Consider the following 17,696-nt stretch of genomic DNA (forward strand, 5'->3'; position numbering starts at 1 on the left):
GGTTCAGGGGCTGTGGAGGGGGTCTTGGGGAAGTTATGAGGGTACAGGTGCTGTGGAGGGGGGCTTGGGGAAGATATGAAGGTACAGGGGCTGTGGGTGGGGCTTGCGCAAGGTATGAGGTAGTTTCTATTTGGAGTTTCTGTCATATTTCTGGTATTCGGTTGGAGCCAAACAGCTGCACATGGCAATTAACCCCTCAATCATCGGACATCTTAACTTTGCTATGTAACCAGCAGGTACTACCTGTAACCTGCAGCCCCCCAAAATCACACCCAATTTTTCCATGGCACGCTACGCACACCACACTTCTTTCTCTGCCCCCAGGACACAAAATATGATCTTGCACCTTGGCCCCCTGCTGTCATAAAATGCCCCTGGTTGAAGTTGAGCTGCAATATGTAAGTGGGGCTTTGTGTGGGTGTGGCTTAAGTGTGGTCAGGGTAACAGGGGGACCCATGATCTCCTATTGCCCGGGGGGCCCCATGAGTTGTCAGTCTGCCCCTGGAGGGCAATTCTCTGCATATATATGGGAATCTGACCAATCCCCAGGCAGGAGGGCTGGCAGGGTGATTGGGTCAGCCCATAAATATTGAGGAGCCTTGCCAGCAAGGGTGGTTGTTGGGTGGAAGGTGGAGTGTTGAGGCTGGAGTCATGAGGCCTGGGAGGGGACTTTGGGGAAGGGGGGCTCTGCCTCCAGGCTACAGCATGCTGGAGAGAGGGATCTCCACCACCTTACAGTCTTATTCAAAGGACAGCCTGTCTAGCCTTGGAAAACTAGCACAGTCAAAGGCCTGAAAGCAGTCTGATCCACAGCAGCAGGATACAATGGACAGTGTGAGTAAATCAACACCTCTAGGGCCTACAAGGGAGAGGGCTGCCATAGTCAATATCCATAATGGTTATAATTAGTACAGTGTCACAGGCCATAGGCATTTGCACAGGGTGTGCCAGGGGTGCCTAATCACCCCATGTGCACAGGACTCCGGGCACTAGCGCTGTGCTTTCCACTCACTACTGTCACTTCTAAATATAAAAGCCTGGCTTCTGCAGTTAGAAGTGACACCGCTCCTCTCAGAGCAGCTGAAACGTACCCTCCCCGACATCTCCGGGCACAGCTGCTGTGATATCCAGAAGGCCACTACTGTTTTGGTGTCATTTGTATATCTAGGGGGAGGGGGGAATTGTGATGGCAGGAGAAGAGGATTTACAGTGAATGGGGGGATAAGGGGACTTGTGCTGGGAATGGGAGGCCAATCCTGTCGAGGATGTGGGGGTGGGAGGGGATACACTGCTGACCCCTGAACTGTGGACACTGTGCACCCCTGAACCCTGCATTCTATACACTGCACACCCCTGAACCCTGCACTCTATACACTGCGCACCCCTGAACCCTGCTCTCTGTACACTGCTCACCCCTGAACCCTGCACTCTGTACACTGCACACCCCTGAACCCTGCACTCTGTACACTGCACACCCCTGAACCCTACACGCTATACACTGAGCACCTCTAAACCCTGCACTCTATACACTGTGCACTGCTGAACCCTGCACCCTGTACACCCCTGAATCCAGCACTCTATACATTGCACACCCCTGAACTCTGCATTCTTTACACTGCACACCCCTGGACCCTGCACGCTGTACACTGCACACCCCTGAACTCTGCATTCTTTACACTACACACCCCTGAATCCTGCACGCTGTACACTGCACACCCCTGAACTCTGCATTCTTTACACTACACACCCCTGAACCCTGCACGCTGTACACTGCACACTCCTGAACCCTGCACTTTATACACTGCACACTCCTGAACCCTGCACTCTGTACACTGCGCACCACTGAACACTGCACTGTAGACTGCGCACCTCTGAACCCTGCACACCCCTGAAACCTGCACTCTGTACACTGCACATCCCTGAACTCTTTACACTGCACATCCCTGAACTCTGTACACTGCACACTCCTAAACCCTGCATTCTGTACACTGTGCAATCCTGAACCCTGCACTCTGTACACTGTGCGCTCCTGACACCTGAACTCTGTACACTGCGTAGCCCTGAACCCTGCATTCTATACACTGCGCACCCCTGAACCCTGCACTCTATACACTGCGCACCCCTGAACCCTGCACTCTGTACACTGCGCACCCCTGAACCCTGCACTCTGTACACTGCGCACCCCTGAACCCTACACGCTATACACTGCGCACCCCTGAACCCAGCACTCTATACATTGCATACCCCTGAACTCTGCATTCTTTACACTACACACCCCTGAACTCTGCACGGTGTACACTGCGCACCCCTGAACTCTGCATTCTTTACACTACACTTCCCTGAACCCTGCACGCTGTACACTGCACACCCCTGAACCCTGCACTTTATACACTGCACACTCCTGAACCCTGCACTCTGTACACTGTGCACCACTGAACACTGCACTGTAGACTGTGCACCTCTGAACCCTGCACACCCCTGAAACCTGCACTCTGTACACTGTGCACCCCTGAACTCTTTACAATGCACATCCCTGAACTCTGTACACTGCACACTCCTAAACCCTGCACTCTGTACACTGTGCAGCCCTGAACTCTGCATTCTGTACACTGTGCAATCCTGAACTCTGCACTCTGTACACTGTGCGCCCCTGAACCCTGTACTCTGTACACTGTGAACTCCTGAACACGCCACTCTGTACACTGCACACTCCTGGTCCCTGCACTCTATACACTGCACGCCTTTGAACCCTGCATTCTATACACTGTCCACCTCTGAACCCTGAACTTTGTACACTGCGCACCCTGAACCTGTACTCTATACACTGAGCACCCCTGAACCCTGAACTCTATACACTGTGCACCGCTGAACCCTGCACCCTGTACACTGTGCACCCCTGAATACAGCACTATATACATTGTGCACCCCTGAACTCTGCATTCTTTACACTACACACCCCTGAACCCTGCACTCTATACATCGCACACCCCTGAACCCTGCACTCTATACACCGCGCACCCCTGAACCCTGCACTCTGTACACTGTGCACCACTGAACACTGCACTCTGTAGACTGTGCACCCCTGAACCCTGCATACCCCTGAAACCTGCACTCTGTACACTGTGCACCCCTAAACACGGCACTCTGTACACTGCACACTCCTAAACCCTGCACTTTATACACTGTGCACCTCTGAACCTTGCACTTTGTACACTGAGCACCCCTAAACTCTATACACTGCACACCCCTGAACTCTGTACACTGCACACTCCTAAACCCTGCACTCTGTACACTGTGCAGCCCTGAACTCTGAATTCTTACCACTGTGCACCCCTGAACCCTGCACTCTATACACTGTGCACCTCTGAACCCTGCACTTTGTACTCTGAGCACCCCTGAACTCTATACACTGCACACCTCTAAACTCTGTACACTGCGCACTCTTGGGCTCTGTACGCTGGGCACCCCTGCACTCTGTACACTGTGCACCCCTGAACTCTGCATTCTGTACACTACTTGACCCTGAACTCTTCACTCTGTACACTGTGCACCCCTGAACTTTGCACTCTGCACACCCCTGAACCCTACACTCTGTGCAATCCTGAACCCTGCACTCTGTACACTGCAGGCCCCTGAACCCTGTACTCTGTACACTGTGCACTCCTGAACCCTACACTCTGTACACTGCACACCTTTGAACCCTTCATTCTATACACTGTGCACCTCTGAACCCTGCACTTTGTATACTGCGCACCCCTGAACCCTACACTCTGTGCAATCCTGAACCCTACACGCTATACACTGCGCACCCCTGAACCCAGCACTCTATACATTGCACACCCCTGAACTCTGCATTCTTTACACTACACACCCCTGAACTCTGCACGGTGTACACTGCGCACCCCTGAACTCTGCATTCTTTACACTACACTTCCCTGAACCCTGCACGCTGTACACTGCACACCCCTGAACCCTGCACTTTATACACTGCACACTCCTGAACCCTGCACTCTGTACACTGTGCACCACTGAACACTGCACTGTAGACTGTGCACCTCTGAACCCTGCACACCCCTGAAACCTGCACTCTGTACACTGTGCACCCCTGAACTCTTTACAATGCACATCCCTGAACTCTGTACACTGCACACTCCTAAACCCTGCACTCTGTACACTGTGCAGCCCTGAACTCTGCATTCTGTACACTGTGCAATCCTGAACTCTGCACTCTGTACACTGTGCGCCCCTGAACCCTGTACTCTGTACACTGTGAACTCCTGAACACGCCACTCTGTACACTGCACACTCCTGGTCCCTGCACTCTATACACTGCACGCCTTTGAACCCTGCATTCTATACACTGTCCACCTCTGAACCCTGAACTTTGTACACTGCACACCCTGAACCTGTACTCTATACACTGAGCACCCCTGAACCCTGAACTCTATACACTGTGCACCGCTGAACCCTGCACCCTGTACACTGTGCACCCCTGAATACAGCACTATATACATTGTGCACCCCTGAACTCTGCATTCTTTACACTACACACCCCTGAACCCTGCACTCTATACATCGCACACCCCTGAACCCTGCACTCTATACACCGCACACCCCTGAACCCTGCACTCTGTACACTGTGCACCACTGAACACTGCACTCTGTAGACTGTGCACCCCTGAACCCTGCATACCCCTGAAACCTGCACTCTGTACACTGTGCACCCCTAAACACGGCACTCTGTACACTGCACACTCCTAAACCCTGCACTTTATACACTGTGCACCTCTGAACCTTGCACTTTGTACACTGAGCACCCCTAAACTCTATACACTGCACACCCCTGAACTCTGTACACTGCACACTCCTAAACCCTGCACTCTGTACACTGTGCAGCCCTGAACTCTGAATTCTTACCACTGTGCACCCCTGAACCCTGCACTCTATACACTGTGCACCTCTGAACCCTGCACTTTGTACTCTGAGCACCCCTGAACTCTATACACTGCACACCTCTAAACTCTGTACACTGCGCACTCTTGGGCTCTGTACGCTGGGCACCCCTGCACTCTGTACACTGTGCACCCCTGAACTCTGCATTCTGTACACTACTTGACCCTGAACTCTTCACTCTGTACACTGTGCACCCCTGAACTTTGCACTCTGCACACCCCTGAACCCTACACTCTGTGCAATCCTGAACCCTGCACTCTGTACACTGCAGGCCCCTGAACCCTGTACTCTGTACACTGTGCACTCCTGAACCCTACACTCTGTACACTGCACACCTTTGAACCCTTCATTCTATACACTGTGCACCTCTGAACCCTGCACTTTGTATACTGCGCACCCCTGAACCCTACACTCTGTGCAATCCTGAACCCTGCACTCTATACACTGCGTGCCCCTGAACCCTGTACTCTGTACACTCCTAAACATGGCACTCTGTACACTTCACACTCCTGAACCCTGCATGCTATACACTGCACTCCTTTGAACCCTGCATTCTATACACTGTGCACCTCTGAACTCTACACTGCGCACCCCCGAACTCTGTAAACTGCAAACCCCTGAACCATGCACTCTTTACACTGCACACCCCTGAATTCTGTAAACTGCGCACCCCTGAACCCTGCACTCTGTAAACTGCGCACCCCTGAACCCTGCACTCTGTAAACTGCACACCCCTGAACTCTGCACTCTGTATGTAGTGCACTCCTAAACCCTGAATTCTGTATGTAGTACACTCCTGAACCCTGAACTCTGTACAAAGCCCACTCCTGAACTCTGCACTCTGTATGTAGTACACTCCTGGTAATTAATGCCCCATTAAGATCCTCCCACTCTTAGTGCAATTTGGCCACACCCGCCATTTGCTGTGGCGAATTCTCCTTCCCCCACCCAGGGAAAAGTGTGGGGGGAGCGTAGTTGAGTTCTTGCACCTGTTCTCAGAACATAAAGCCCAGTGAATATGTGTGTATTTGTGCTTGAGCTTTGAGGTGCACACCCTAATGCAGTTAACTGCGCACACCTATGGTCACAGCTAAACCTAATGCCTTGCTCTGGGACACTCTTCAAGGCAGCCAAGTGGGCTGGTAGTTATTGCAAACTTGGAGCTTTGAGAGTTTCATCTAGAGGACATGGTGCTCCTAAAAAAAAAGTAACATCCATTTTTGTGTATATAGTGAAGGAAGTTTGTCCTCAAGTTGTTCATACCAAATCAAGTTGGGAATCCCGTAATCTCTCATCTCCATCCAAGTATTTTCCTTCAATAAAAAAAAAAAAAAAAAAAACAAGCCCATGGACTGGTCATTGTCTCTGAGAAAAAAGTTGGAAAATGCGTGTTGCCTGGCTCTGCAGAAATAGGAGGACCCAAAAACTTAGCAGCTCCTAAGGGGGTAGTGCTACATAACATAAATGTAACGATGTGGTCATTTTACCATTAGCAGAGCTACATAACATAAATGTAGAAGTATCTTGGTTGTAGATATAGTTTAATTTTAGAGGTTTTACAGATACAATATTCTCTTAATCAGTGATCAATCATAGACAGATGTTTCTCAATTAGAATTTTAAAAGGACAGAAGAAGCCTCTAGACCAGAGTTGACACCTAGGTCCCAATATAAAATAATCCTATCCTTGTAGAGATAGATAAGGGTAAAACAAACCATCACCTTCCTGAAGCCTCAAAAGGAAGTTCTAGCCAATTTGTCTACGAGACCAGTAGGGGACGAGGTCCGAAAGCTCCCAAATGTTTACCGCCAACTGATTTATGGCAAAGATCAGAGGACTGCAGTATATTTTATCCCACATTTAAGCTAAAATATTAGTTTCGTGGAGATACTTCCTTCTGACCATGCAAGTTTTGGGGTACATGTAAAACTGTATTTGTAGGGTTTATAGAATCCAAGAGAAATTCCCGAAATGGTTATCTGCAGCCAAGCATTGGCTGGTCTTGTTGTGATCGGACTGACGCAGTGGTGTTGGACCCAGCCATCAGAACTATTCATTTAACTCTGGGCCCTTCAGAACATAGAACCGTCTTGTGGGCTGGGAATGGATCAAACGTTGCCGATCTCTGCCTGTACCTTGATCATTCTTTGCCTGCTGTCTATGCCTGAATCTGGCTGTTGCCAACCTGACCACGTATCTGGTGCCTCCTTTGCCCGACATACTCCTGCCAGTCTCCAGCTACCTGCTGCCGCCAGCCCAGAGTCTGCTGATCTACCAACATCTGCTGTCTGGCTTCCTGGTCCACCCTGGTGATGCACCCTTCACACGGAAGAAGGTTCGGGCACCCTTACACCAACATGCTCTCCAGGCCACTGTTACAACATCGTTGGTCCCTGAGCCGGGGTTGTACGTAAGGCCTTCCTCTGCACATCAGGCTCAGCCATCAGGTACGTGACACCAGCCCACATCCATATTCTAATAAATTGGGGCACATGGGGTATGAATGGTGTTATTCACAAGGAGCTTGTTCGAAACTGGTCAATTGCAACTTTCTGGTGTGCACCCGCCACAGGATACAGTAAGTCTTGGTAAAGCTTTTTTTTTTTTTTTTGCTTATCCCTTTTATTTTCATAGCCTATATCCATCATTTTTCAGGAGTTTACAAGCATATGAGCTTACAGACAGAGAAAAAAAAACACCACCAAACTCGCGTTTTTAAAGGGGTGCTTGCGAGTAGAAAAGATACCTTAAGCCCCGTACACACGAGCGGACTTTTCAACATCCAAAGTCCGACGGACTGATTCCGTCAGACTATTCAATCGTGTGTGGGCTGCAACGGACTTTTGACTCGCCAAAGTCCGAAGGACTTTAGAATATGGAACATGCTTCAAATTTTTCCGAAGGAACTCCGCCGGACCCGGTCCCTTCGAAAAATTCGCTCGTGTGTATGCTATTCCGACGGACTAAAACCGACGCTAGGGCAGCTATTGGCTACTGGCTATGAACTTCCTTATTCAAATCCAGTCGTACGTCATCACGTTCGAATCCGTCGGAGTTTAGTGTGATTGTGTGTGGCCAAGTCCGCTCAGCCGAAAAGTCCGTCAGAACTCTGTCGGAACTCCGGCAGAACTCCGACGGAACTCCTTCGGAAGTCTGTCGGACATAAGTCCTCTCGTGTGTACGGGGCTTAAGTGCCCAAAAACGCATGAAAATTCGCAAAAAAAAAAAAGTGTAAAAGAGCATTAAAAAGCTCAAAGAACCTTGAAAATACAAAAAAAGGAAAAATTAGCTGATGGCATGGTTTGTGAAAAAAACAAAACACTCAAAAAAGCTTGAAGAAGCTCAATAAATACGTGCAAAAGAGCCTAAAAATGTATGCTCCAAGCTGAAATAAAAGCTCAAATGTCTGTCAAAGCAGTTTCAGTGTGCATGAGCCCTTAAAGTAAGCTCCCCTCATTCCCTCCTACCCTGGTCAATGGCCTCACCCCGAATAGCAAGTCGCTGTGTCCTTGACAGTGTATCACAGGCTTAGAAAGCTAAAACTCCTTAAAGCAGGAAATACCAGAGAGTTGTAGAGAGAAGATCATTGCTGGAAGATGATGTGGTACTCTGGGTAGGCCTGGATGTCATTGAATATGATGAACATTATAGGGTTTGCTACATTATTGGTGACGCTGTCATACAGGTCGGTGGAATTGGCTGGATTTTTGGCTGGAGGAGCCAACATTCCCGACGCCCCAATGCTGAAGACTCCGGTGAGAACACGAGCCAGGTACATGTGCTTCTGTCCACCTACACCGGGCTTGGAATAGGTGTTCTGTGAGGAGTAACTTGCGTTTACTGCAAAGTAAGTTCCATTTCCTAAAGCTGCAGCTGTGGAAAAAGAAAAGACACAATGGACATTAATGTTGTGTAAAGGAAGAGTTCCTGGAAACAGGTATAACAGGTATAACAGGTAAGAAGTCCCAGAGGTATGGTTAACTTTCCAGCTAAGATAGGCTGAAGGTCCTCTCTGATTTAAAAATGGACGATGATGATATGCATATCAAAACAAATATACAGTAACCATTGTAATATTACATGGCAATTATTAGAGATCATACAAAACCAACCCAGCGCGTTTTGACCATAGGCAGTAAAAGTCTTCTTCAGGGGTAAAAGTACAAATTTCTAAAAGATACAATGTATAAGTAAGTAAATTGGAAAACCAACCAATATATGCTGATTCCAAGTACACAGTATATATTTATAGTTTATTTTTATCAATTCACAAAATGGAAAGGAAATGAGACATCCAAATCTAATCAATATTTGGTGTGACCGCCCTTTGCTTTCTTCTAGGTAGACCTGCACACAGTTTTTGAAGTAACTCAGCAGATAGGTTGTTCCAAACATCTTGGAGAACCCAGCAAAGATTTCCCCCTGTGGATGTCAGCTGCCTTAAACCCTTTTGTCTCCCCATGGAATCCCAGACAGACTCTATGATGTTGAGATCGGGGCTCTGTGGGGGCCAAACCATCACTTCCAGGGCACCTTGTTCTTCTTTGCACTGAAAATAGTTTTTAATGACATTGGCTGTATGTTTGGGGTGGTTGTCCTGCTGCAAAATAAATTTGGGGCTAATCACAGCATATTTCTCATATATTTCTCAGCATTGAGGACACCATTGATCCTGACCAAATCTCTAACTCCATTTGCAGACATGCAGCCCCAAGCTTGCAAGGAACCTCCACCTGTGAGGATTGAGTTCACCTGCTAGTGGCACTGTGGTTCTCTAGGTTGACTGCTGTAGTTCTAGTGTCCACCAGCAGATGTCTCCCAGAAGCTAGCAGGCTTTAATGATCAATTCCACCTGTGTTCAGTTGCCAGGTGGCTATTTAGGGCTTCTACTTCCTTTCTTCAGTGCATCACTATTATGATTGCCTCCTTGCCGCAGATCTTTGTTCCTGATACCCTAAGTTATCTTGCACCCTGTACCCTGCTGCCTTGTTCCTGGCCGGTGGTGGCGGCGGCGGCGGCGGAAGCGCTGCACTAGCGAACCCCCCTGCTGTCTGCTGGTCGCAGGGTGCTGGCAGCTGCTCTGGTGTCCCCTCCAGCATGGCGGGTGGCCCAATCTAGGCAGCGAGGTGTGGGCAGTGCCGCTGGTGTCCCCTCCGGCACGCCAGGTGGCCAGGTGCGAGTAGTGGCTCTGGTGTCCCCTCCAGCATGGCGGGTGGTGAGGTGCAAGCAGCGGCTCCGGTGTCCCCTCCTGCACAGCGAGTGGCGAGGTGCGAGCAGTGGTTCTGGTGTCCCCTCCAGCATGGCGGGTGGCGAGGTGTGAGCAGCGGGTCTGGTGTCCCCTCCACATTGAGGGGTGGCGAGGTGCGAGCAGCCTCTCAGGTGTTCCCTCCAGCACGGTGGGTGGCAAGGTGCAAGCAGAAACTTCGGTGTCTTCTCCTCCAGCAGCTTCTCCCGTGCATCTCCACTCTCTTTCTCCTAAGCGCTAGGCATCCAATAGGATCACCTGACATTTTGGCCAATCGGGAAATAGGTCTCACGAACTGCTTCCTGATTGGCAGGGAGGAAATTTAGTGTCAAAATAGCAAATATCCATTCGCTATCTCACACGACTGGTTGGGCTTCGGGCGCAGTCCTCTGTGCCCGGAGCCCACCCTTTTTTGAACCCTATTGGAGCCTCTGGCTCTAATCACATGCTTCAAAAAACACTCCCCCCACCCCATTGGAATCCATGGTCCGGCGCCCTGCATGTAGATCAGGGGGCTGGACGCATAGATAGGGGGGGCGGCGCCAGTATGCCCTCTATGGACAGGCCACCACTGCCTGTCACCCTTGTCCTTATATTGCATATATTTGTATATAGTGAGATCTTAGGTTCCTTAAAAAAATTGTCACAGGGGTTGGTTCTTGTTTGCTGGGGTTTCTTATGTTCATTGTTTGCTGTGTATGCTTGTTTGAGTGTTTCGCTGTGAATAAATCTCACTTACAAGATCTACATTGTTTGGTCTTAGTTTCTGTGTGTAGCTACATGTGTCTGGTCTCCCAGCTGCTGCTGAATCCTGACACCACCATGCTTCACAGTTGGCTGCAGACACACAATATTGTACCACTCTCCAATCCTTCACCAACAAACTGCCTCCCGATACAGACAAATATTTCAAATGTTGGCTCATCAGTCCAGAGAACCTGCTGCCATTTTTCTGCACCCTAGTTCCTATGTTTTCATGCATAGTTTAGTCGCTCAGCCTTGTTTCCACATCGGAGGTCTGGCTTTTTGGCTGCAATTCTTCATTGAAGGCCACATCTGGCCAGACTTCTCCTGACAGTAGATGGCGGTACCTGGGTCCCACTGGTTTCCACCAGACATCTCTGGACAGTAGATGGGTGTACCTGGGTCCCACTGGTTTCCACTCGACGTCTCTTGACAGTAGATGGCTGTACCTGGGTACCACTGGATTCTGCCAGTTCTGTACTGATAGCAAGGGTGGACATCTTCTGATGTAAAAGGTAAAGTAAGCCTGATGTGTCTTTCATCTGCTGCATTAAGTTTCCTTGGATGACCATTGAGTCTACGGTCCTCCACGTTACTCGACCACTGTATCTACGCTCCTCAATGTCACCCGACCACTGCGTCTACGCTCCTGAATGTTGCCCTTTCTTTGTGCTTCTTCAAAAGATCTTGAACAGTACATCTTGAAACTCCAGGCTGCTATGAATTCTTTGCCTGGGAGAGACCTTGCTGATGCAATATAACTACCTTGTGTCTGGTTGCTTTGCTCAGTCTTGCCATGGTGTATGACCCGTGACATGAAACTGTCTTCGACAACCTCACCTTAGTAGCAGAGTTTGGGTGTTCCTCACCCCGTTTTAAGCCCACTACATGGCTGTTTATATTTCAGTTAATGGTTGCGTTTCAACCTACATATGAAATCATTAGCACCTGTTTGGTATAATTGGTTAATCATACACCTGACTCTAATCCTACAAATTCCCTGACTTTGTGCAAGTGTATAAAGTGTGCAATTGTAAGAATTAAACCTGATTTGAAGCCAAAGGGTAGTCACACACAATATTGATTAGATTTAGATTTTTCTTCTGTTCGCTCACTTTGCATTTTGTAAATTGACTAAATAAACAAAAATATATATTTTTGAAAGCATTTTTTTTTTACAGCATTACTTCTGCACAGTATACCATAAACAGTATATATACACACTTTTTTTTATAGTTTACACACGAGTCAGTCAATTATAAAATTAGATAAAAAAAAAAAAAAATAGAAACAGTGTGCAAAATAAAAGCTTTATATGTCCTTAAAAAAAATACATACTCTATACTGTATCCCTGTATAATGTGTTCAATAAGATGGCCATCTAAAACATTTTTGAACTTAGTGACACTCCCCGCAGAAACCACCAATTGTGGGAGGGAGTCCCATATCCTTATTGCTCTAATGCCTCGTACACACGTTCGGACTTTCTGCCAATAAATCCGTGGATTTTTGTTCGTAAGGCTGTTGGCTCAAACTTGTCTTGCATACACACGGTCACACAAATGTAGGCCAACAATTCCGAACGTGAGAACGCGGTGACGTATAACACGTAAGCCTAGCCGATAAAAATGAAGTTTAATAGTCATGTGATATCTCCATTACGAATGCTAGTTTTACAAGACCGTGCGCATCCGGATGGTACTTGATCCCGAGCATGCATGAACTTTTGTGCAACGCACTTGTGTACACGCGATCGCACAACAAAGTTAAAAGTTAAACCTGCTTTGAGAACCCGCTATCAAACATTTGTGGGCGTAAAAAGTCAAACAGCAAATGATGGAGCATACACACGGTCGGACTTTCTGACAACAAGCTCATATCTAGGGATGAGCCGAACACCCCCTGGTTTGGTTCGCACCAGAACATGCGAACAGGCAAAAAATATGTGCGAACACCGTTAAAGTCTATGGGACACGAACATGAAAAATCAAAAGTGCTAATTTTAAAGGCTAATATGCAAGTTATTGTCATAAAAAGTGTTTGGGGACCCGGGTCCTGCCCCAGGGGACATGGATCAATGCAAAAAAAAGTTTTAAAAACTGCAGATTTTTCAGGAGCAGTGATTTTAATAATGATTAAAGTGAAACAATAAAAGTGTAATATTCCTCTAAATTTCGTACCTGGGGGGTGTCTTTAGTATTCCTGTAAAGGGGAGCATGTTTCCTGTGTTTAGAACAGTCCGAGTGCAAAATGACATTTCTAAAGGAAAAAAAGTCATTTAAAAGTACTAGTGCTAGTGCAAGTGGCTATAATGAATTGTCGGTCCCGGCAATACACCTAAAAGTTCATTGATAAAAACGGCATGGGATTCCCATATGGGGGAACCCCGAACCAAAATTTAAAAAAAAAATGCGTGGGGGGTACCTCAAATTCCATACCAGGCCCTTCAGACCTGATATGGATATTAAGGGGAACCCCGCGCTAAAATTTAAAAAAAAATGGCGTGGGGGTCCCCCTCAAAATTCATACCAGACCCTTATCTGAGCACGCAACCTGGCAGGCCACAGGAAAAGAGGGGGGGATGAGAGAGCGCCCCCCCCTCCTGAACCGTACCAGGCCACATGCCCTCAACATTGGGAGGGTGCTTCCTCAGCACCTTGTCCCCATGTTGATGGGGAGAAGGGCCTCATCCCCACAACCCTTGCCCGGTGGTTGTGGGGGTCTGTGGGTGGATTGCTTATCGGAATCTGGAAGCCCTTTTTAACAAGGGGACCCCCAGATCCTGGCCCCCCGTGTGAATTGGTAATGGGGTACAAATGTACCCCTACCATTTCACCAAAAAAGTGTCAAAAATGTTAAAAAATACAATAGACGGTTTTTGACAATTCCTTTATTATCTTCTTCTTTCCCGCTTCTTCTTCTAGTCTTCCTTTGGTGTTCTTCTTCCTCCATCTTTTTCTTCCCCTGCTTCTTCCTCTATCTTCCTCTGCGTCTTCCTCTGGTCTTCTCGTCCGGCATCTTCCTCCAGTTTCTTCCTCCAGGCGATCCGCCTCAGCGGGAGTCTCCCGCTGTATGACGCTTCTGTTCAGGTGAAAGCTCTTATATAACGGAGGGCGGGGCCACCCGGTGACCCCGCCCCTCTGACACACGGGGACTTCCCTATAGCTTTCCCCATGGTGTCAGAGGGGGGTGGGTCACCCGTTTACATGACTGAAAGGACAGGTGATGCTATTGGAGGACACAAAGCTGCTGCACCATGCTGCCTGCCACCTGCCACTCGCCCCTTCAAATAATTTACAAACTATTGATGGTACGCTGACTGGCCTGTAGTTTCCTGGTATGTGTCTCAGCCCATTCTTGAATAATGTTACCATGTTGGCTTTATGCCAAACAGCTGCCACCATTCTGGTCAGTAAGTTTTCCTTACCTGGCTAAGTTCTTTTAGGACTCTTGGGTGCAAGCCATCTGGTCCTGGTGATTTGTTCACATTAAGTTTTCTAGTCTTTTTCGAACACTGGCTTATGTTAACCACAATTGTGTACTTCTTGCTGTGCTGCTAACAATACCATCTTGTTTATTATGCACCTCCTTTTCCATAGTAAGGAGAAAAATGTATTTAATACATTTGCCTTCTCCTTGTCACTTGTAACCGACTTTGGTCGTCCTTTATAGGGCCAATATGCTCTGATGTAGCTTTTTTTACTATTAATGTACTGTATGTGAAAAAATGTGTCGGTTCTTTTTACTCTCTTCCACTAAGTATCTCTTATGGCCTATTTTTGCTGCCTTGATTGCACTCTTACAATTTCTATTGCATTCTATGTAGTGTTGGAATGTTGACAGTGTCCCATTCGGCCTTATATTTTTTGAAGGACAGTTTTTTTTTTCTTTAATGTGCCTTTTTTATGCTCAAATTTAGCCACCCAGGTTTAGCCTCAGTTCTTTTATATATAGTAGGTGAGGTTGAAAAAAGACACAAGTCCATCAAGTCCAACCTATGTGGGTGATTATATGTCAGTATTACATTGTATATCCCTGTATGTTGTGGTTGTTTGGGTGCTTATCTAATAGTTTCTTGAAACTATCGATGCTTCCCGCTGAGACCACTGCCTGTGGAAGGGAATTCCACATCCTTGTCGCTCTTACAGTAAAGAACCCTCTACGTAGTTTAAGGTTAAACCTCTTTTCTTCTAATTTTAATGAGTGGCCACATGTCTTGTTAAACTCCCTTCTGTGAAAAAGTTTTCTCCCTATTGTGGGGTCCCCAGTACGGTATTTTTATATTTAAATCAGATCCCCTCTCAAGCGTCTCTTCTCCAGAGAGTATCAAATGAAAAGAAGGATAATTTTGGGGACTTTAAGGAAGCCAAGACCTGGTAAGGTCACGTATTTCCATCCCTACGGGACTTTATATGAAACCATGAGCTAGTAAGGTCATGCATTTCCATCCAGCCACGAAACGCGTAGAGCTATTTGTTGCCGTGCGTCTATCCAATTTTATACTTGTTCAGTTATTACTTTATTCCTACCTCATTTGGCTCAGTGAGGCCATAGGTCCCGCAGATATTAATGTGCAATATTGATTTTACCCAAGCTTGTCCATGTTGAACTATGGAATTTCACAATGATTATATTTTTTTAGATACCATTGTTATCAAATTGCTGAATGTCTACTATTATGTTTATTTATTTACCATGAATATCAGTGGTTATGTCTTTTGATGCCCCTGTTGTCATCTTTGCTATTTTCTGTTATCATGTTATACATCTTATTCGATAATAACTATGTATTATATTGCTATGTGAATAAAATTCCTTTGTTCAACTGGTATTATGTTTTGCTATCATGTGCCTCATATAAAGTCCCACCTTCCTTGTTCTCCTCCCCATTGACCTTAAAAGGGATGGAAATGCATGACCTTACCAGCTCATGGTTTCATATAAAGTCCCGTAGTGATGGAAATACGTGACCTTACCAGGTCTTGGCTTCCTTAAAGTCCCCAAAATTATCCTTCTTTTCATTTGATATAATTCAGGGATGGAAGCACATGTTTTAGCTCTATTGGTTTACCACTTTTACATCTCTGCCATTGAAGACCTTATGTTTAGCCCCTCTGTCTTTTATATGTATCCCTTTTGCTTATTATTATATCCTTTTACCCATATTAATTTAATTGTTTCATATCTACATTAATTATTGAATACTGCTGATATTGGTATGGTTGGTTGGAATACCTTGGCGCCCAATTTTTTGTCCTCTCCCGGGGGTTGTGACGCACACCACGGACCTCCGCCCCTTCCCCACCTCTTTGCTTAGGGGGAGCGGATGTTCCGTTCTACGTGTCAACGTCACGTGTTCTGTGCAATACTTGCGGCGTCTTTCTGATCGCCGCACGTTTGTTACAGACGTGCCATACTCGTGGTCAATGGGGGAGTGGTTTTGGCCCCGTTCGGCTGGAGAGGACTCTCCGACCGGCGTCGCCTTTCCCCCTCCCCCGCATTATGCCACGTTGCGTGACGATGGTGGGCGGTGCTGTGGTGACGCATATATGGGCGTCTCTCCGGGCGTTCTTGGCACTCAAGGCCTCCTGTATCTCTCACTCCACACCGTGCTATTTTTCTCTCTTTCTAGCTGGTGCTTGGTTTTTTCAGGTAATCGTCTTTTTCGCACTTTTCTTTGTTTGGCTAAACTAGCCTCTATATTCACTTTCCACATATTGGTTTTTGTCACTATTTTTGGCAGTTTATTTACTGCCAGTGGTTGATTTATCACCTTTTCTCCACTAGCACGGTGTACTTTATTTCATATCTTCACCTCAGTCACCCCCAGTGATCTCTTATCTTTATCTTGACTGCTTTCCTTACAGAGTACCCTTGTGGTCCCTAGCCCGCCCTGATTGCAGCCTGCCTGGGTCGCCGCTACTGCTGTCTGCCACGGCCCCCGGTTAGAGGCCATTTCGGACGCCTTTGGCCCCCTCCTGCCCTACCATTTGCCAGCTGTTCTAATTAGTAAGTTCGCACTCTTTTGTGCGGTCGGGGGTTATTATTCTACCCCTGTTTATCGGTTTATTTTACTAATCCTCATTTTTATTTTTTTCATTTTTGCTCTTATTTAGATACTCACGTGCATGCTCCTGATGAGTGGCGCACCAGCCACGAAACGCGTAGAGCTATTTGTTGCCGTGCGTCTATCCAATTTTATACTTGTTCAGTTATTACTTTATTCCTACCTCATTTGGCTCAGTGAGGCCATAGGTCCCGCAGATATTAATGTGCAATATTGATTTTACCCAAGCTTGTCCATGTTGAACTATGGAATTTCACAATGATTATATTTTTTTAGATACCATTGTTATCAAATTGCTGAATGTCTACTATTATGTTTATTTATTTACCATGAATATCAGTGGTTATGTCTTTTGATGCCCCTGTTGTCATCTTTGCTATTTTCTGTTATCATGTTATACATCTTATTCGATAATAACTATGTATTATATTGCTATGTGAATAAAATTCCTTTGTTCAACTGGTATTATGTTTTGCTATCATGTGCCTCATATAAAGTCCCACCTTCCTTGTTCTCCTCCCCATCTTCTCCAGAGAGAATAAGTTCAGTGCTCGCAACCTTTCCTCATAGCTAATATCCTCCAGACCCTTTATTAGCTTTGTTGCCCTTCTTTGTAATCGCTCCATTTCCAGTACATCCTTCTTGAGGACCGGTGCCCAGAACTGGACAGTATACTCCAGGTGCTG

At 47.0% G+C, this 17,696-nt stretch overlaps 1 protein-coding gene across 1 annotated transcript in view; it reads right to left on the reverse strand.

The window, feature by feature from the left end:
• Window positions 1-6,530: 6,530 nt before the first annotated feature.
• Window positions 6,531-17,696, reverse strand: part of LOC143961756 (protein mono-ADP-ribosyltransferase PARP14-like) — a 109,683-nt gene continuing 98,517 nt past the window's right edge. The window contains exon 17 of the mRNA XM_077471098.1: window positions 6,531-8,827. Within this exon, the coding sequence (XP_077327224.1) occupies window positions 8,538-8,827 (290 nt within the window). The 3' untranslated portion in view covers window positions 6,531-8,537. The remainder of the gene's footprint in view (window positions 8,828-17,696) is intronic.

Source organism: Lithobates pipiens, unplaced genomic scaffold (genome assembly GCF_037356315.1).
Source record: "Lithobates pipiens isolate NorthernLeopardFrog02 unplaced genomic scaffold, aLitPip1_a1.2 Scaffold_8, whole genome shotgun sequence".
NCBI classification, from domain to species: domain Eukaryota; kingdom Metazoa; phylum Chordata; class Amphibia; order Anura; family Ranidae; genus Lithobates; species Lithobates pipiens.